General features: G+C 36.5%; 1 protein-coding gene across 1 annotated transcript in view; it reads left to right on the top strand.

Moving 5' to 3' along the window:
* Positions 1–22,456, top strand: part of LOC100618354 (ethanolaminephosphotransferase 1-like) — a 168,936-nt gene that overhangs the window by 113,039 nt on the left and 33,441 nt on the right. The window contains exon 8 of the mRNA XM_056821071.1: positions 4,196–4,304. Within this exon, the coding sequence (XP_056677049.1) occupies positions 4,196–4,304 (109 nt within the window). The remainder of the gene's footprint in view (positions 1–4,195; positions 4,305–22,456) is intronic.

Genomic DNA, 22,456 nt, shown 5'->3' with positions numbered 1-22,456 from the left:
GAATCGTGAAGACTTATCTTCATGAGTTCAAATCTGACCTCAGGTACTTAATAGCTATGTGACTCTAGAAAAGTTTCTTAACCTATTTACTTCAGTTCTTTATGTGTAAAATGAATTGAAGAAGGAAATGGCAAATCACTCCTATATCTTTGCCAAGCAAAACCTAAATGGGGTTATGGAGAATTGGATATGACAGAAAAAATGATTAAAGAACAACAAATAAATATATCTAACAAGAGCCGTTGTATCTCAGTACAATATTTTGCTAATTTTATATATTTTTGTTTCAAATGCATGAATTTGTCAGTATCTTGGTTCTTTTTGGGGGGGAGGTTAAGAAATTTTGGAGGCTGAAATATAATCATTTTTCAAGAGGTTGTATAATTTCTAAACTTACAGCTATTTGGTTAAATGTCTATTTACATACTGGCTGGGTACCCAAAAGACTTAGCCAAGATGTTGAGGATTTTTATATACCAAAATTGTAAGATGACCGTAGTAAATCAATGAACCCTTAACTAGCAAATCTTTGTAAGACCTATTCTGTCTTAGGCTCTGTTTTAGGTGCTGGGTGCCTTTAGTCCTGCCTTTGGGCCAAGATTTGGATTAGATAAATACAAGGGCTTTCTTGAGCCTAAAAGCAACATTGAGTTGGTATCAGCCAGTCCAGAGAATAGGAGATTCAAAGGATTCCTGATGAATTTGGTCATTTGGGGGAACTTTGAAAGGTAAAAATTTATGAAAGTGGTTAGTCAGGATCTGGATCTAAGTAGATTTTTCTAATTCCTGACTAATCTACTGAGACTGAAGTTCTTTGATCTGCAATTCTATCTGTATTTTTAACTATGATGGATATATTTATATTGATTAACTTTCTATTTCTCCTGTTGTTTTTTTATATCTACTTGTCTTCTCCATTAATATGTAAGTTCCTTACTTGTACAGACTATTTCATTCTTTGTACCTGTTTCCTTGACATTCAGCACAGTGCCTGAGACATAGTAATAAGTGATTACTTATTAATACATGATTATTGATTGACTGGTTGACTTTTTTGGCTATAAGCCATCTGGCTAAGATAATTCTACAAACTTCAAAAGCTCTATGACTTGAAAAAAATGAAGAACTCTAATTGGAATAGAAATAGAAGTGAAATTGGGACCCATTACCAGGGAAGAATATAGGTAAGCATTCTTGGACATGGTCATAGCCCCCACATAGAAATGGAAGAACTACAATTTGAGCTCTGTTTCTCAATCCATCTTCTTCCAGAACCTGACTGCCTCATTTGTCACAACCCAAATGGGAAGCAGGGATACCATCATGTATGCCACATGTCCCATCATAAACATACCTACAATATTATCTTTTGCTTACTTGTAGGTGTCTAAGTTAGTATGTTGACAATGCTCAACACCTGGCTACTCATCATCAGTTCTTATCCTTTAGTTCAGTTTTAACTGTTCTTAATCTCTCTCCTTTTTAACACCTTTCCTTCTATCTTAGAATCAATAGTAATTATTGGTTCCATGGTAGAAGAGTGGTAAGGGCTAGGCAATTGGGGTTAAGTGAATTGTCCAGGGGCACACATCTGGGAAATGTCTGAGGCCATATTTGAACTCAAAACCTCCTGTCTCTAGACCTGGCTCTCAATCCACTAAGTCACCTAGCCACCATAGGTTGTCTTAATCTCTGAGCCAGTATATGCCTCCCACTATACAAGTATAGTGCTGTTTCATATGAAAAAACAAACAAACAAAAAACTCCTTTTCCTGCATTGGGAAGAAAGGAAATGTTGATAGACCCAACAGAACATTAACCATATTTTGCTGAAATTCATGGTCTTCAGACATAGCATCTAGAATACAAATTTTAATCATAATTTACTTGTCAGCATATCAAGCACCTTTCTCTTGGTATAAGGTCTTTGTCCATGTGTTTTTTGTTTTTTTAGCTGCTCTTCTTTTGCTACTATAATTCTTGAACATATATCTTTTGCCCTATTTGGATCAGTCCCTTTTAGCAGAATACACTTTCAATCACGAGTATACCCCCATGTTCCTTGCCCCTTTTACCCCATACCCAGCAAAAGTGCTTCTAGCCACCCTTTCCTCGTCCAAAGGCGTGAGAACCTATAGGTCATCAAGCTCCCATGAAGTAACACATTGTGTTACTAGTCAAACCATCAGGCTGTTGGACATCATAGTATGAATTGTGACTGGCTCTTTTGTGGTTACACTGTAGCCTATTGATGTGAATATGAAAATTACCTTTTCAGTATTTATGTGAAACAATTTAATTTTAGCTCTTGAAAACAAAATCAGAGCTATGTAATTTAACAAAAGGGCTCCTTTAGTGTTCTTATTCCAGCCAAAAATGTGACAAAGCCCTAAAACACAGTGAACTTCACTGAGGATTTTTAGATTTGATATGTGGCATACAGAATTGAGGAGTCTATCTGTGTTTGTTCATTTAATATTGATATAGTTGGAGTGAAAGCCAACAAGAATTAAAAAAAAACAATGCAGATCGGACAATACTGCAACATATATAGTGTTGTCTTTATTTAGATACCCCATCCTCATTAGATAATTTTTCATTTTACAAAATTACTTCTTATGGCAAAAATACTCAATTTTTTTCAGGAATCATTTCTATTTATTTTAGCCTGTACTCATTCATAGCTCATTGTAACTTCAAATATGAGATCAGTCTCCACTTCTCGGCACAATGTCTCATAGATATTTAGAGAGTATTAAGATCTACTTGAGTTATGAGGTCTACATGCAGTCCTAATTCCATGAGAGAATCAGTTTACAGAAACTTTTCAGTTGTTTTAATTAAAAACAGCCTTCTTACTTTCAATACTATTTGAAAATATTAGAAAATGTCACGACTGCCAACTGGAAAATAACTGGGATGGGGAGATTTTAACATATAATTCAAAACCATTATGAGAAATTGCAGCTCATAAGCACACTCAATTAATGGCAATAAACATTGTTAATTGATTGTAAAAATTATTGGTGATGTTTTTATTCAACCTGTTGAATTTTTATTCAACAAGTATTTTTTTATTATGAGAAAAAGCACATGTGCATATGCTTCCTTAAAAACAAAAATTAAAAGGGGTTAGTAGATAACACAGAGGATAGAGTGCCAAGCCTGGAATCCAGAGGACCTGGGTTCAAAACTAGCCTCAAACATTTCCTAGCTATATGATCCTGGGCAAGTCACTTAATCTCAGTTGCCTAGTCCTTGCTGCTCTTTGACTCCCAGAAAGGGTATGGTGCAGGCTCTGGTTGACCTTTCTTTGAAAGGAAAAAGTTGATTCTAAGTGTTTACAAATTAAAGACATGAACTTAATCTAGAATTGCAAGTCTGTGTAAGACATTCTAAGTTATATATGAGCATAAAGAAGACAAAGATAGTTTGAAACTACATTAAGGCTTTTGGGACATCCTTATGCATAATATGCACACACATATCAAATCATCATTTCTTTTCTTTCTTCTCTTCTACTTGCTTATAGCCACATCCATTTTGGCCATTTTTTGGTCAATGGAGAGATTTCTGGTGTATTCATAAAAATGTTATTTCAGGATGGCTGTCAATACTGAACACTTCTTATTTTGTTTTTGGTTTTGCTTTTTCAACTTTTAAAAGGATTTGAAATCTTTAAAAAATGGATCAGTCTTTTGCTCAGTGTTTAGGGCATAGGCTTTACATTGTTATAATAGTTGTAAGATGGAGAAGTTCTAAATAAAAAGATTATACACATAATGGAGAATAAAGATTACAGAAGATAATCAGACAAATGTTATTTGAGTAATGGGTTTGAGTGGGATTCCAGGCGGTGCCTGATTGTTGGTTAAATAAGGTATACAGACTTTTGAAGGATTTGTACTCATTTCATTGAAATGGATGAATCTAGTAAACATATGAAACTTTATCATGTATTATAATATAATAAAATGGGAAGAAAATATTGTAGGAAAGATTGAGAAGTAAAGGCAAACATTAAGAATGAAAAAAATTATGAAAATGAAACTATATTAAAGATGGATAAATTAAAAATGGAAAAATTCAATGAGAAATTCTTAAACTCTGACATAGTAAAACATTTTTATCTTTCAAATTCAAATGAGAATAGCTTAATACATTGTTTTTAACTTTGATTTGCTTTTTCTTATAGATGCTGGTAGGAGGGTATCTGCTGACAGCTATTGTTGGTGTAGAAATTTGGCACAAACCTTTGGTATTTGGTTATTATGCTCCGTCTGTAACATTAGCCTTGGTTATAGGTAAGTTTCTCTGAGTGACTCAACTATGCTATTTTTTCAACACTTACTTTCATATTTTCATGATTTTTATTTTAAATATTGAAAAGCCATATCATCATGTTCTATGTAACTTTTGGGGAGTGAAGGTAATTTTTTCTTTCTTTCCTAATGATATTTATCTATTATTTGGTTACTCATCAACTCAACAGAAATTTAATGGGAATCAATTTGGTTTTGGGAGGGGGTTGAAAGAATCAGACCTGTAATTTCATTAATAAAGAGGTCTGCTAGTGAAGAAACTTTCTCTAGTGACATAGGTGAGCACCTTCTCTGTAATTCACTCTTTAAAAAAAACAACCCTTTAAATCCTTATCTTCTGTCTTAGAATCAATGCTAAGTATTGCTTCCATGGCAGAAGAATAGTAAGGTATAGGCAATTGGGGTTGTGGCTTGTCCTAGGTCACACAGCTGTGAAGTGTTTGAGATCAAATTTGAATACAGGACCTTCTTTCTCTAGGTTTGATTCTTTATCCTCTAAGCCATCTCTAGCTGCCCCAATTTACTCTTTTAGTTTATAGTCTTAGAGAATTGTGTAGGACTCAGAGGGATTAAGTGATTTGCCCAGGGTCACATGTGGGGATATATTTGAGGAAGGATTTGAACCTGGGTCTTTGCAACTCCAAAGCTGTTTATTTACTATGCCATGTTGTCTCTTCTAACTGAGATAATAAAGATGGAATAAAGTGTAGCCTTGGACTTTAAGGTTATATGCTCTAATAAAGGAGATACAACATAAACAAATAAATATATAAAAAGAGACTATCTTCCATAAGAGAAGCACAAATAATTTTGAGAGTTCTGGGAAGGGAAAATGAATTTCTGCCTGTAGGGGTCAGGAAAGCTTTGATGTAAGAGGTAGCAGTTGACTTGGGTCTTGAGGGATGGACAGGATTTCAATAGGCTGTCAAGGATTTGTTTCTTGATTGATACTTAACTCTGATAATGAGAAGGAAAACCTCAGCCTGTAACTTCTCAGGCATGTACTGAGTAAGCAGAGGCCAGGGCTATATCTCATCCTAGGCCAATTCCTGTTGTGACATGAGAAAGTCTGGTCATGCCACTCCCTTGCTCCTATGGATTAAAAAAAAAAAAAGCAAATTCCCAACCAAGAATCTTTCCTGTCTGCGAACACAAAGAGATGGAAAAAGCCCTCCTGGGCTTCAAGTCCTCCAGGAGAAAAACTCTTTGGAATTCTACCAATTCACAGATGAGGCCATGGAACCATCTCCTGCCTCTGGACATTTTCATTGGCTATTCCCTATGCCTGGAATCCTCTCCCTTCTTATTTCTGCCTCTTGGCTTCCCTGGTTCCCTTCAATAGGTTAATTCCCACCTTCTATAGGATTCCTTTCCTAATCCCTCTTAATTCTAGTGCCTTCTCTCTGGGGATCATCTCTCCTTTACACTAGATATAGTTTGTAAATGATCATTTGCATGTTGTCTCCCCCATTAGCCTGTGAGATCCTGGACATCAGTGACTGCCCTTTGCTAAGTGCCTAGTGCATAGCAGACCCTTAAAAATGTTTATTGACTGGATGATTGAAGCCAAAATCCATTGTGAGTGTAGAAATACCCCTGATCCTGTGACTGGTCATCTGCTATAGGAATAAGGCACCTCAGTGGTGTTATACTTATTCTGCGTTTTTGAGACCCAAGTTGGCTTGCCCCAAGATCCTTAAGATAAGAAAATTTTATGCTCTCTTACATAATTCTCCTTTCAACCCCCTGCTGGAAATAATTAGAATCAGTTGTCTCCTAGCAAATGACTGGGCTGGCTGCCACCCCACACTGGCATGCTGGTTTCCTGTCTAGAACACAGAACCATAGGATATAAAGGCGTAAGAAACCTAAGGGATCATATAGCCCAACCCCCTTATTGTACAGATGGGGAAACTGAGTCACAGAGAGGCCATACCTACTCATCCAGGCCACACACAGGTAAGAAGTACCAGTCAGGCAAGTCCATCCCTTCTCTCTACAAATAAGCCCATACCTAGAGTGGTTCATCTTTCTGCTTCCCCTCCGCTTGCCCCCAGGCTGTGCTGAGTGCAGAGACATGGCTTGTGACCCCTTTTGACACATGCAGATTCCCCCTCCCCCAGCAATGCAGAGTCCTGCTCATTCCTGTTTTCACTGGTTGCATTTGCAGTGGGAGGGATCACCTCTTCTTTTCTGCTCTACCTGAAGTATAAACATTGCTGCCTTTCCTGACTAAGCATGGACCTAGCTAGGAATTTTCCTAGGACTTCAGCATGCATAGGCAGCAGCTAGTTGGCACAGTGGAGAGAATACCAGCTCTGGTGTCAGAAAGACTCCTCTTCATGAGTTTGGATTTAGCCTCATACACTTCATGCTGTGTAATTCTGGGTAAGTCATTTAACCCTGTTTGCTTCAGTTTCCTCAATTGTAAAATATCCCAGGGAAGGAAATGGCAAATCACTTCAGTATCTTTGCCAAGATAAACCCCAAAAGGGTCACAAACAGTTGGACACAGTTGAAAAGCCACTAACAACAATATGTCAAACACAGAATCTGGTGGTCCCTCCCTTGTAAAGGTGACACACAGGCAGTTGATGAGCATTTATTAAATGCCTACTATGTGCCAGGCATTGTGCTAAGTGCTGGTGATATAGAGAAAGACACAAGACAGCCCCATGTGGAGATGAACATTCTAGACACTGGGAATGTGTGCAGTGAAGGGAGGAAATCTCTGGGCATATTGCTACAACAGTGAGTGGCCTAACTTGGCTGGAAATTAGGGTAATTGTAAATATTGTGAAGTAAACCTAGAAAAATAGGTTGAATCCACAAGATTAACATGCTCTTTAGTCATTTCTATTGTTTCTGATTCTTCCAGAACCCATTTGGGTTTTTTGGTTTTTTTTTTGCAGAGATATTTGAGTAGTTTTCCATTTCCTTCTCCATTTCATTTTACAGTTGAGAAAACTGAAGCAAATGGGGTTAAGTGATGTGCCCAGAGCACACAGCTAATAGGTGTCTGTAGCCAGATCTGAACTCAGTAAGAGGAGTCTTCCTGACTTTGGGCCAGGCCTGGCATACTTTCCACTGTGCCATCTAGCTGCCCTATATACATGATTAAGTCATACTTAATAATACTCTTCAGCCATCAAAAGGGCTTTCTACAGAACATAGGTATTAGCTGTTCTCCATATCCCCTGAGGATAGAACAAAAAGAAAAGGGCTCCTATTGTAATATGGGAATGTTGATTTAAGAATAAGAAATAATTTCCTGAAAATGCTTGCTATGAGACCCATGGAAGAGTTATTGATGTTGGTTACAGAAGACCTGCCTTGGTGGAATGGATCAGTGATCCTAGTTGACTCCTATCTCTCTTTAACACTTGAGTTTCCTTCTCTCTTCTCTTCTCTTCTCTTCTCTTCTCTTCTCTTCTCTTCTCTTCTCTTCTCTTCTCTTCTCTTCTCTTCTCTTCTCTTCTCTGCTCTGCTCTGCTCTGCTCTGCTCTTCTCTTCTCTTCTCTTCTCTTCTCTTCTCTTCTCTTCTCTTCTCTTCTCTTCTCTTCTCTTCTCTTCTCTTCTCTTCTTCTCTCTACCTTCCATTCTTAGAATTAATACTTTGTATTGGTTCCAAGGCAAAACAGCAGTAAGGTTAAATGACTTGCCCAGAGTCACACAGCTAGGAAGTGTCTGAGACCAGGACCTTCCATCTCTTCCTCTCCTCTTCTCAATCCATTGAACCACCTAACTATCTCCCTTAACTTGAGTTTTCACCTCTAAAAGCCTTAGCTTTCCAATTTTTTCCCCAAGAAGTTGGGAAGAGATATTACTGCCACCAAACCTCATAGGGCACTTTTGTTTCTCCAAGGTCTCTGCCTCTACTTTGATGTATGATTAATGATCTTATCAATTGACCCTCCCTTGATGGCAGGTTTCAACTCTTCTGTATCTCCTCATTTGTGTGATTCTTACCTACATCTTTTTGTACATCCTCCATTATGGATCTGCCTAGTAACCTAGCAGCCTTTCTCTGGTTTCAATGCAGTTTAGTTCAACCAAAATGATTTATTAAATATGTTCTTTATGCAAGGTATGGTGCTAAATGCTAGAGATATAAAAGCGAAAACAGAAAGAATATTCTTTGTCAAAGTGGTTCAATTCCCTGTGCCCCAGTTTTCTTTAACTTTATAAAGTTAGGAGATGGGACTGAATGATATATATGTGTATGTGGGTATGTATATATACAAATGTGTGTATATATGTGTGTATATACATACACACATATGTCACTTGTTATTCAGTCTTTTTTAATTTTATCTGACTCTGACCCCATTTGGAATTTTTCTTGGCAAAGATATAGGAGTAGTTTGCTATTTCCTTCTCTTTCTCATTTTATAGATGAGGAAACTGAGGCAAAAAGGGTTAAGTGACTTGCCCAGAGTCACATAGCTAGTAAGTATTTGAGGTCAGATTTGAACTCAGAAAGATGAATTTTCCTGATTTTAGGCTGGTATTTCACATACTCTTCAGTCTGGCATTTCTCTTTAGTGCCAGCCTCTGTCACATATTCTATCCTTTGTGCCACCTAGCTGTTCCCCCCCATATATATGTAGATATACATACATACATACATATAAACACAAGTATGTGTGTATATATACCTATGAATATATATACTTTTATACCCACACATATTCCCAAGATCTTGTGAAGATCTTACCCTTGTCCCTGACCTACTTCTCTGTCTGGTTTGGTCTAGTGATGCATGCATTCTTTCATTAGTTCAGCCTAGGTGAAACTTCTCCCTTCGGTCATTGTTTTAGACTCCCATTGGAGCCTGTTCCCTCTAGAAGCCATGTGGCCCCAATTGAAGAGTTATCATTCCTGGATCCTGTCTATATTACATCAGCTCCTTCCAATTATCAACAACAGATTGCTGGCTCTTCTTATTTCAAAATCCAAACTCTCTCACCCCCTTCCCCTCCTGGATTGCCCACTAAGTTCTTCCTTTCAGTAAAACAGCTTCTTCAAGTTATCATCTTTCACATATAGAGTTGAAATGATAGATACATTTTGACTTAGGTAAATAGTTCTTAACAGTAACCTGGATTCTCTGCTCTCTGGCCTTCTAGAGCAATTTTTCCCTTTCTCTTTAAAAAAAATTCTTTGTTTGTTTGTTATATTATTACAGATTTGTTTATTACATTAACTTTCCCAGACTCCCTCCTCCCTCCTCATCCCACATGAGAGAAGGCATCATTTAACAAAAAGATATATGCATATATAAAACTATGTCTTGATTGTTTCTGTTCTTTCTCTGGAGGTGGATACATACATGTTATTTTCCAAACAGTGTTTCTGTTGCTGCATAGCATGTTCTCTTGATTCTGATCCTTTCACTTCATAATTTCATGTAGGTTCCTCCATGTTTTTAAAAAAATGAAAGTGCTTGTCATTTCTTACAATGCAGTAATATTCCATCATAATCCTATGCTATACCTTGTTTAGCCATTTCCCAATTGATGGACACCCCTTCAATTTCTAGTTCTTTGCCACCACAAAGAGAGCTGCTGTAAATACCAAGTGGCTTCTGACTCTTGCTATCCATGTGAACTTGGACAAGGAACATCCTCTCTTTGAGGTTCAGATGTGAGTAAAGCATGGAATTGTTTACTAATGATATTCAGCATGGGTTTTTTATTTGAAAAAATTTATTTATTTAATTGTTTTAGAATATTTTTTCAGCATATGTTTTTAAAAACAAGATCCACTAAATGACACAGTAGATAGAGTGCCTGTCCATTGTTGTCAGGATTTCTCTTCCTGAGTTCAAATCTGATCTTAGACACTTACTACTTCTATGACCTTGGGCAAGTTGGTTGACCTTGTTTGCCTCAGTTTCCTCATCTATAAAATGAGGTGGAGAAGGAGATGGCAAACCACTCCAGTATCTTTGCCTAGGAAGACCCAAATAAGAGTCCCAAAGAGTTGAAAGTGACTGAAAAGACAACAAAAAATATGAAACAGAACTCAAGGCTGGAAGAATACAGTTGTGACTTACTACTTATTACTTCTCCATTACAATAACAAGAATAAAGACACAGCTAGAAGTAGGTTTAGGGAAGCTGGCTGGCACTGGGGATAGAGTGCCAGGCCTAGAGTCAGCAAGACTAATCTTCTTGTGGTTAAATCCAGCCAATGACATTTACTAGTTGTGTGACCATGGGCAATCTTAACCCTGTTTGCCTCAGTTTCTTCATCTGTCAATTGAGCTAGAGAAAGAAATGGCAAACCACTTCAGTATCTTAGCTAAGAAAACTCCAAATGAGGTCACAAATAGCCATGCATGACTGAAGATGACCAACATATTTGTAATGGTACCAAGAAGCTTGACTTGATTTTTAGATTATATAGAGAACTATTGAGAAGCTGTATTAAATCAGGTTTGCTCTAGGGCAACCATTGAACGTGGTTTAGAATAGGACCCTTTGGGCCATTTTCAGGTTTTCCTTGAGTTGACTTGGATCAATAATGATGAGAAGAAATCTTTTTTTCAAATGATGTGCAGAATTGGCTTACTTATTTCATTCACCACTTGGGACCACTTTAGAACTATAACATCTTCTTAGAATTAAAAACACAGCACCATTTATTTTGGCCTATATTCCTCCTGAGTCTTGCTAAATCATAAGATTTAGTTTTGAAGCCAGAAGAGACTTTAAAAATCATCTTGTTTGATTCTCTTATTTTATAGAGAAAGAAATTAAGACCTAAAGAGCTGTGGTAGTGATTGCTTGAGTCTAAATAGTAAATATTCAGGTTAGTATTAAAACTTAAATCCTTTTGATTCCAAATATGTCACTTCTTCTACTGTACCATATTGTAGTTCTACTTGTGGTAGAATTGGACTCCCAAATTAGATTTTTAATGGAAATCAAAGAATTATCTTACTCTCATGACAAAATAGCTTGGAATTTTGGAGAGGTAAGAAGAAGCTCTAATGATTTTGTTTTCAGAGATCCTAAAACTATTACTATTTTTCTTTTCTTAAACTAAATCCTTGCTATTGTGATCTGCAAAGGGATCCTTTTTTTGTACCATCTTATATAACTTTTGAATATTTCCCAAGTCACCAATGTCATTGAAGTTTGGAAAAGTCAAGCGTATTTTCTCCAGATTAGAAATATAAAAACTTTAATATATACAGTACCAGTTTGAAATTGGCAGGATGCTTAAAAAAGTTTTTTAAGGAATGTGTATATAATTCCTACATATTCCACAGTGGAACACTCATTTTACTTTGAATTAAAAGGATTCCATTTAAAAATGCTACTGGAAAAAGGTTTTTCATCTGACATTAAAACAAAACATAAAGCTAAAATTATTAAAGGATGGGAACATCATGCTGAATGAGAATGTGATAATATTATCTATGCTTGACAGATTTTTTTAGTTCACATTGTTTAATATGGGCCAGAAACATGTGTGATAAAGATTTTCTTGAGTTAAGTCCTTTGTAAAGGGTGAATCCCAAATAATAATATACCCAAGTCAGCTGCCAAATTTTATGGTGATTTAATTGATATAGTAGAGAAGATTTTAAGAAGAAGGAGGAAAGAAGGGGCTAATACTGAGCAGGAAGATAGGAGATCTAGAAAGTAAGGGTTTTAGTGTGAAGGAGGAAAGAATCAACTTGACCTCCAAAGAAACTTAGCTAAGATGCCCGAACCTGAAATCAGCTCCAGGGCAAACTCACCATCCAACACTCCAAGATATCAGAATGCTTATCAAGCTGTCAGAGTAGTCTCTCCAGGGAAAGAGAGGCAGAAACTGATTGCCTTATATGGACGTTTTTACATCACTTTTCTGTGTTTCATCTGTACCAATGACGACTTAGCTTGACTTAGGACAGTCCAGAGGTCTGTCCTTTTTTTTGCACATGTCTGGTGAAGGCCATCTCCTCAGATAATTAAATCTTGAGTTTGATGCAGACCTTTCAAAATCTTGTTAAACTGAGTAGGGTGGAGAATGTGGAGTTTTCAAGACCTGATTCTGTTATTCCAAGTATCTCCATTGTTACTGATCAGGAAGTAGCTAAATCAGATCTTCTAAAGAATGGTCTGATTAGGGTGGAATAGTTTTAAAATTCACACCTTAGAATCAGACTTTCTTGATTTAGTCTTGCCTTCTTCCAAATAACTCTTTAATAAAAGCTTGAATTTTTTAAAATAGGGTAATAGAATAAAGTTTGTCAACTTTTTATATTAGACCCTTATGGTTGTAGGTCCAGGTTTTTCAAGCAGATCTAACTTTGATCCCTCTAAAAAGTGAACTTCAAACATTCAAGGTATGCTTAAAGTCATCATCATTTAGATAATTTAGTTTGTGAGCCACCATATGTTGTTTTCCTTTTTCCAGTCCAAACCAGAAAAATAGCCACAAAAATCAGGGGAATGTGGTTGGAATTTCACAGGTGTGGTCCTTTTAGATAGCTCTTCTGAAAGAATGGTTATAGGGGCAGCTGGGTAGTATGTTGGGTGGAGCACCAGGTCTGGAATTTGGAGAACCTCAGTTCAAATGTGGCCTCAGACACTTCCTAGTTGTTTGACCCTGGGCAAGTCACTTAACCCCAGTTGCCTGGTCCTTACCTCTCTAATGCCATAGAATTGATCAATTCAAAGATAGAAGGTTAGGATTTTTTAAATAAAAGAAGGATTACAGTTCCTCCCCACATCAATCAGTAATCATTTATTAAATTTGTAATGGGCTGAATGCCATGCTAGGTGCTAGGGATACAGAGACAATGGAAGATAATATACTCTCTTAATCTGCCCACCTTAAATCAAATTGGTTTAGAAATGTTATAAAAATGTAGGTATTGGCAAAGTAAATTATAATAATCTACTTATTTACTATTGTCTTGGTTATACTAAATGTACCTAGAAATCTGCTAATCACAGCTTATATTAATATTATGGTAGTAGTAGTAGTAGTAGTAGTAGTAGTAATTAAAATATCTAAATTCACATAGAGCTTTCTTTGTGCCAGGCATTGTGCTAAGAGCTATATGATTATTCTCTCATTTCATCTTCACAAGGAGCCTGAAAGATAGGTGCTGTTATTGTTCCCATTTTTTTGATAAGAAAACTGAAGCAAATAGAAGTGACTTGCCCAGTACCCCATAGTAAGTATATGCGACCAGATTTGAACTTAGATCTTCCAGACTTCAGGACCACCACTATCCACTGCACCACTAAGCTGCCTATGATAATCTAATTTCTTAAAACTATAAGATTTTAAGAGTTAAGAGCAAGAAGAACCTTAGGGATCATCTAGGTTAAGTTTGATAAAAGCATTTAGTAAGTGCTTATTTTGTTTTTTTTAATCCTTAACCTTCTGTTTTAGAGTCAATACTAAGTATTGGTTCTAAGGCAGAAAGAAGAGCAATAAGAGCTAGGCAGGGGGGGTTAAGTGACTTGTCCAAGGTCATATAGCTAGGAAGACCAGGTCTGAACCCAGTGTCTCCAGTCTCCAGGACTGGCTCTCGGTTTGCTGAGCCTCCTTGATATTCCAGTGCTTATTTTTTGCTAGGCACAGGGTACAGGGATACAAATACAAAACAATTCCTACCTTCAAGAAACTTATATTGTAATGAGAGATAACACAAAAAAAAGTTAGGGACCAAGGGAGAGAGAAGAGAAGGGCAAGAACAATATCAGTGCGGGGCTAAGGCTTCTGGGGAGAAGGTAGAAAAGTCTAGAGAGTGAGGAGTGGAGCTGGAAGTGAAGTGAACACTGTCTTGTCTCTTCATGAAACAATGTTCCAGGTCAAGAACTCTTCAATCAGAAGAAAGAGTGGTTAGAGTTGGGTTTTAAAAAAAACAAAACATGGATCAATAAGGGGGCAGTTGGGTAGCTCAGTGGATTGAGAGCCAGGTCTAGAGATGGGAGGTAGGTCCTCGGTTCAAATCTGGCCTCAGACACTTCCCAGCTGTGTGATCCTGGGCAAGTCACTTCACCCCCATTGTCTAGCCCTTACCACTCTTCTGCCTTGGATCCAAAACACAGTATTGATTCTAAGACAGAAGGTAAGGGTTTAAAAAAAAGCATGGACCAATGAGCATTTATTAATTAATGAACATTTTAAAATGTCATCTCAGATCATCATGTATAATTTTATAAATACTTTACAGTTTGAAAAATCATTTAATCAAAATCAGTACTCCTTTAGCTGGTGCAAACCCCAATTTCTCTATCTTGTGCTATGATTGTCCAGTTTTTTAAATAATCAATCCTCCCTAGATAACCTATCCTAATATACCAAGGACTTTATTCTTTTAATATTTCTGTGATACTAAAGTATCACTTGAGTTATCTGTGTTTTGTCTTTCATTCTCACTACATGGTTGGACAGCATACTTTTGGGGGGCTTTTTCTTGATTGCGAGTTATCAATGATGACAATGCAGTAGCCTGCTTATATCCAAGCTATATCTATACGTTTCTTTTTGTGTTATTTTTAAGTTTAATTCTTCTAAGATCATGGTGATCTGTAATTTAGCCATAAAGCATCACCAGGAGACTTTTGATGTCAGAGAGATGGCTTTTATGGTGAGCATAATGGGATCATTGAAAAGAGAGAAAATGCTCCTAAATACAATTTGTTCTAGCAACCTATTGCTGTTCAATATTAATTTTAGAATGTTCTTGATCCATAGTGTGTGTTCAAACTTCACATATGAATGAATTCATTGGACTGTCTATCTCCCTAATGTCAAGCAGATAACATTAATATTTTTGTCCTTGTTTTTCCAGTGTAGACATGTAGACTGTTTTATTTTCCATTATTGTACATTTCATTGAGGAAGCTTTGTAATTTCCAGTATGTGTTGCATTTATTATGACACCATCTTCAAATAGGAGTCTTTGGAGAGCCTTCCTATTACTAAGAAATTTGACTCTATAGTCAGAATTTTTCACGATAGATAAAATATCTCTGAAATACTTACATTCTTTAAAAGTTAACATATTACTTTAAAAAATGGACCTGCTTGTTTATGCTCTCCTTTCCTTGAACTTATTTCTTTCCTCCATGTACTTTATTTTTTTTTAATACCCTTTCCTTCTGTCTTAGCATCAATACTGTGAATTGGTTCCAAGGCAGAAGCATGGTAGGAACTAGGCAATGGGAATTATGTAATTTTCTCAGGGTCACGAATCTATGAAGTGTCTGAAGCCAGAGTTAAACTCAGGGCCTCTAGACCTAACTCTAAATCCACTGAGCCACATAGCTGCTCTCTGTGTATTTTAAAAATGAATCTTGTGAATTCTTCAAATAAATAAACAATACATACAGCAGGATCATCTATTTTCAGCAATGTGCCCATGAAAGGCTGCTTGTTGCCTTATTATGTCTTTGTCTAGGAGTCCTTAAAACATGTTAGGCTTTTCCAGAAAGATTTGATAAGAGATGACAAGCTAGATATATGGGTCATTAGTTGCTAATATCTTCTTGAATGATCTGTTTTGGTAAAACCATCATTCAGGATTTTTCCATTCTTTTGAAATATTTTCCTCTTAGGATATTTTGAGGATAAATCTCTGGGTTTGGTTTTAAAGTTATGTTTACAGATATATTTGGTCAATCTCAATTATTTTTCCTCACTTTATTTTAATAAAGATAGTTATCAGTGTTTTACATATTATGTTGGGTAGAGAATCCAAATATGTTGATGTTACCTGTAAAAATAGTTCATTGTAAAAATGTTCCATTTTGCATATGTTCATTATTCCCTTTTAAGCTTTATATTTTCGGCACAATCTGTTTTAGTTGGATCTCATGCCAAGCTCCCTGTAGGCTTTTCTCAATTTTTTCTTGCTGTTTTGTGAACCTGTTTTGCTTAAAATTTGCAATTCCTCTTACTAATATTTTGTAAATAAATTTGTACTCTCACCTATATTGCTTTTGACTTAAATGTCTTTCTGCTTAATAAGGAAATTAAGTTCTTCTGGCTCAGATAAGATAATTTTCTTCAGTCAATTGTTTTGCATCTGTTAAACTTTTCCAGAAGATTACAATAATCAGTATCTTCACTTTTGTCTGTCCATGTTTCAGAATTGAGTGTCTTAAACAAGTCACACTAGGGCTTTGCCACACTTGCCACATCTCCTCTTCATTTTTATCCTCCTCTTTTAATAATTCAGCATTTATCTTAACTTGTGCTCTGCCTGTTGGTGATCATTCAGATTTCTGATTTTGAAATGACTGCTATGTCTGTAACCAGTCACTTTGGCTCAGTTAAAATGTTGTCTTTTTGTCATTTTAATTTATTTTATGTTATTATTTCCTTGCCATGTTCTATGCCTTCTATCTTTGTTCTTGAAAAGAATATTCATAATAGTTAGGCATTAGCCTTCTGACTGGTCTTTAGCTAGCTTTTTGGTCCCTTTCATTCCTTCATTCTAAACTAAATTTCTCAAAACAATTTTTTATTGTATTGTCTTGTGTCTAGTTTCACATAGAAGTCACAGAATCAAAGAATTAGAGTTAAAAGGGCCCTCAGCAGCCATGTAAGTCTAATCTGTAAACTAAAGAAATCCTCATCATACCATACGGAAGTGCTTATCCAGTTTCTACATGAAGAACTTCAAAGAAATGGAACTCACTTTTTGGGGCAGATCATCTTATTTTCAGTCAGCTCTAATTGTTGGGAAATTTTTCTTGATGACAGACCCAACCTTGCCTCTTGCATCATTCCTTCAATGAGCCTGGTTCTTCCTTCTAAAGTCAAACAAGACAAGCTTAAACCTCTTCCACATGATATCTCTTCAAATACTTGAAAAGAGATACTAGACGCCTTTTCTCTAAGCTAAATATGCCAAATTTTTAAAACTTATCTTCATGTATCATCACCTCAGACCCTTTCACCATTTTAATTGCTTTCCTCTTAACATACTTCATCTTATTAATTTATTTCTTAAATCTTGCTTCCCAGAACTGAAGTTATTACTCTAAATGAAATTTCCTGAGGGCAGAATACAGTGGGACTATCACCTTCCTTTTCCTGGAAGCTATGCCCCTTTCAGTGCTACCCAACTCAGTAAAAAAAAAAAACAATATAAAAAAGGATAACACATTGCTGCTGACTCATTTTGAGCTTGCTGTTTACTAGAATCCCCAGATCCCTTTCAAAATAACTCTGTACTGTCTATATTTTCCCCATTTTGCATTTGTGAAATTGATTTTTTGTATCCAAATGCAAGACTTTTCATTTGTTTTCATGTTTTGGGATTGATTCCAGTCCTCCAGCCTTCAAAGAGCCTTTTAGATTCTGACTGATCCAGTGTGTGAGCTCTCCCTTTCAGCTTTTCATCACCTGGCGATTTAATGAATTACTCATATATACATTTGTCTAAGTCATTAATAAAAATGTGAAGCAGCACATGGGCAGGTACAAGGTATGTTATTGAATGCTGACAGGATCACCAAGTGAAATAATGTAGAGCAAAAAGAGGAGACCCAGGACAAAGCCACATCATCCAGATAATGACTTGCCGTTGACTGAAAGACTCATTGAGTTAATCCATATATCTTCAATAGGTTCTACTATTGAACAATGAACTGTGTCCAGAATTGAATAGGAAGAGGAGCAAAGGGGCTATATTGATTTGTGTAAATGGTTCAAAATTCTGATAATTCCTAGCTAATCTTTGCTGGTAAAATGTGTCTTTTTATCATTAGTATTTTCTCTTGGTAAAATAGTGGAGGCTTTTAACTATGGCATACCACAATTTCAGAGGGATTAAAATTACAGATTATCCCGAAGACTGTGGAAAGTTATATGAGAGAGAGCTATATAGATGAGTTGTCATGTATTACCAGTAGGGACATGTGTGATAGCACCAATGCCTTAAACAATATCATCCTTGACACTTATGACCAGAAAAGGAGAGGTGGACTGGTCACAGTGTGAGAATAAAGGTCTTGCTGGTATTTGCCAAATATGTTGTTGTTTAGTCACTTTTCAGTTGTGTCCAACTCTTTATGACCCCATTTGGAGTTTTCTTGGCAAAGGTAACTGGAGTGACTTGACCTTTCTTTCTCTAGCTCATTTTATAGATGAGGTAACTGAGGGAAACAGGATTAAGTGACTTGCCCAGGATCACACATCTGGTAAATTTCTGAGTCTACATTTGAACTCAGGTCTTACTGATACCAGGTCACTCTATTCACTGCACCACTTAGCTTCCAAATTTTAAAAGTCTCAAAAGAACTTTAGGCACCTTAGGAAGATTCTTTATGAAGGATTTATAAAATATCCAGTATGCATGGGTGGGTTATCGTTTGTGCTAGGAGAGAGAGTCAACACACAGATGAGATCATGAGTCCATTAAAATCATGAAACTGAGTAAATCGTTTATGGGATTAATTGATTTTAAACTTTTAGAGAGAATCATTCATCTACAAAGAGAGCAGTTGACAAAAGTCAATAGGTTCTAAATAACTGAGCTTGCCTTATGATTGATTTTTCAACATTTTCCAAAAGATCTTTTTCCTAAAAGCATTTTCTAAAATTGTGCTCAAGAAACTGAACCAAATGCATGAAAACCTTTAATATGGCATCAAATTAACTAAGACTTTTGGGATATGTTATATGTGGGTGTCTACATATGATTCCCATCTGCCTTATCAGTAATAAAGATGGAGCCATATCCCAACCTGATACCTGCTTAGCCTTGTGAAGTCAGTGTGCAAGGAATAAATTGTGTAACAGCAGCCTGTGGTCTTGAGACTCACAATGGGGCTTGAGCAAAGCACTGTGCTCAAATGCCACGTGCCACATTTCTAAGGACTAAGTCATATAGGAATTTCATTTGCATTTCTCGGTGCTTAATTTTCATTCTGAAGGATCTGCTTGCTCACTGATGCTTTCAATTTATTATGCTTGCTGTTGCAGAATATATCATTCTGAGGAAGAGATGCCTTTAATTTCAGCAGAGTAAAGAAGGGAAAGAATGAGCACGTGGCAGGATATGGAACTAATTTATAAAATTACTAGATGCCAATGGCTCTGTATGGATTCTTTTCTTATTCACTGTATACCCAGCATTATTTAGTCCCCCATCCCTTCTGGTCATTTTATTTTTTCTCCTATTATTGTTCCAAATTTCTTCTTCTCCTACTTCTATCCTGATTTCTCTTTATCTTTTGGTTTCATCTTTGTTTTTTTCCCCTTCATACTTCCTATCTCTTCTGCTCTTCTATCTCTTCTTTCCTAATTATTTCAAGTCTCCCCATTTATTTTTCTACTACTTGAATTTATTGACTTTCTCTTCTACAGAAGTATGATGTACTGGAAAAGACAGTTGATTTGGAATTAGGAAATATGGGTTTGAGGCCTGGTGCTTTGTTAAGTCAACAAGCATTTATTAAGCCATCTACTATGTTATGTTAAGGAATGGAGATAGAAATAAAGGTAAAAAAATAGTTCCTGTTCTCAAGGAGAGCACAATGTAACAGGGGAGACAACATGAAAACAACTACATAGAAATAAAATATATATGTTAAATTAGAGATAATCTCAGGAAAAAAACCACTAAGATTGAAGAGAATTCTGAAAAGTTTGTTTTAAAAGGTGGACTTTGGCTGAGATTTGAAGGAAGATAGGGTATTTTGGAGGCAAGGGTGAGGAGGGAGAATATTCTAGGCATAGGGAACAGCCAGTGATTTTGCCCTAAATGCTCTGATTTGGGAGATGAAATGTCTTGTTTCAAGGAATAGCAAAAAAAGCCTGAGTTATCAAAGGAGCCAAGTTATGGAGGGCTTTAAATGTCAAATACAGGATTTTTATCTTTGATCTTGGAGGCAATAGAGAACCATTGGAGTTGATTGAATGGGGTGATGTGGTTGGACTTGTACATTAGGAAGATTTCTTTGACTACTGAGGAGAAGATGGATTGGGTAGTAAGACACTTGAGGCAAGAAGACCTACCAGTTGACTATTATGACAGTCCAAGTTTGAGGTGATGATGTCCTGAATGATATAGTGTTAGAGGAGAGAAGGAACTCTCTCTCTCTCTCTCTCTCTCTCTCTCTCTCTCTCTCTCTCTCTCTGCCCCCCTCCCTCTCTCCCTCCCTCCTCACTCTCTCTCTCTCTCTCTATGTGTGTGTGTGTGTGTGTGTGTGTATGTATACATATGTAAAATCTTATGAAGGTAAAATTGACAGGACATGGAAACTGATTGGATAAGGTGGAAGTGAGAGAAAGTAGGAGAAAGGTGATATCTAGGATGAGTGTCTGAATGACTGGAAAGATGGTGGTCCCATCAACAGTAATAGGGAAGTAAAAAAGAACAAATGTTTTTGTGGAAAGGGGTGGATGATAATGAGTTCATTGAATCTAAGATGACAAGATGAACTTCTAGTTCAAGGTATCCAACAGACAGTTGGATATATTTACATGGAGGTTAGGAGACAAATAGATGTGAGGATAGACAGAGATGATCATTGGTCCCTTGAAAGCTGATGAGATTGCCAAGTGAAATAGCATGAGAAAAGAGAAGTCCCTCCCAGGACAGAGTTTGGGGGGGGGGGCACACAAGGTTAGTGGTCATGGCCTGAATGAAGATCTAGCAAAGAAGACTGAGGAGTAGAAAGATAGGTAAAAGGAGATCTCAGAGAAAGCAATATTATTAAAACCTAGAAAGAAGAGAACATCAAGGAGAAGAGGATGATAGATATCAAAGATTGTAGAGAAGTCAAGAAGAATGAGGAGAGATGAAATCATTTTGCAATGAAGAGATTCCTAGAAGTTTTAAAGAGATCAGTTTTGGAATTCTCAGACTGCAGATTTAAGAAGGAAGTGAGAGAAAAGGAAGTGGCAGCATCAGTTGTAGGTGGCCTTCTTAAGACCACTAAAAATAGAAGAGACAGGGGATGGCAGTTTGTGGGGATGGACAGATGAAATAAGGGTTTTTTGAGGATGGGGGAAACATGAGTTTGCTATAAATAATATGGAATCAGTCAGTGGACAAGGAGAGACTGAAAAAAAGTACAAGAGAGAAGATAATCAGGAAGGCTCTTTAGAAGAAGCTCGGATGGAATGGGAATACTTGTACATGGATGACATTGGGTAATTCCGATAACCTCTCTGAGTCTCAATTTCACCCTTTGAAAATGGGGAAAAGCATATGTAAATCTTTGGAGAGATGAATTAAATAATCAATGTGTCTAATCTGAGGTCTTATTGCAGCATGAAAGCAAACTTTGATTCCCAAAGTCTATATGAATGGATTATAAACTCTGGTATCTTCTGCCAAGTTGGAAAAGTTCAGTCCAGCAAGCATTTATTATTCACTTATAATGTGTAAGTGCTAAGCAGTGGGAACATACTGGAAAGGCAAAAACAATGCAGGCCATTAAGAAACTCACATTATAATGAGAGAAATAGTATGTTAATAGTTAACATATGATATGCAGAGATGGAAGGTAATAATCTCAAAGGGGAGGCACTAGCAGATCAACAATATACCATTTCAGTGACAGATTTTGTCTACCATTTGAATAAAGTTTAGTCTAGTTAATTGTTAAGAGGCCATCACCCAAAGGATGACTAATTTGTCTTTAGTCATGGTGACCTATTTTAACTTTAAAAAACTATATAAATGTGATCTCTGTTTATTCTGTGCCTTACTCACTATTTCCCTTTTCCACCCACTCTGTTTCATTCATTCAGTCTCCTTTTTTCTCCCATAACATTTTTCTCTTCCTTTTTCAATTCTACCTTAAATGACTAGCTTTAATAATCTAAGCAGTATCCTAGGATACTATTTAATGATTGGAAAAATTAACATGGTTTCCAAATTGGCTTCCACTTAGGGAGTTGCTTCGGAATTTTCATGGCCTAGTATTATTAAATAGTTCCAAGATCTTTGGAAGTGAAAGTTTATATTAAATTAAAATATTAGCATGTTACATTTTTATTACTTCTGCAGACATTGAAATATGTAATATATTGTATACCTGAAACAGATAGCTTTTTTTCTACATTCCATTTTTCAGTACCTCCTCTGCTTGAATTCTGAACTGCCTCCCTCAGCTGTTGGATCACTCAAGAAAGTCCATGTTTTAGATGGTTGT

The sequence above is a fragment of the Monodelphis domestica genome, chromosome 3 (genome assembly GCF_027887165.1).
Source record: "Monodelphis domestica isolate mMonDom1 chromosome 3, mMonDom1.pri, whole genome shotgun sequence".
Lineage (NCBI taxonomy): Eukaryota > Metazoa > Chordata > Mammalia > Didelphimorphia > Didelphidae > Monodelphis > Monodelphis domestica.
Note: the sequence above shows the minus strand (reverse complement) of the source record. Positions and strands in the feature narration are given on the sequence as shown.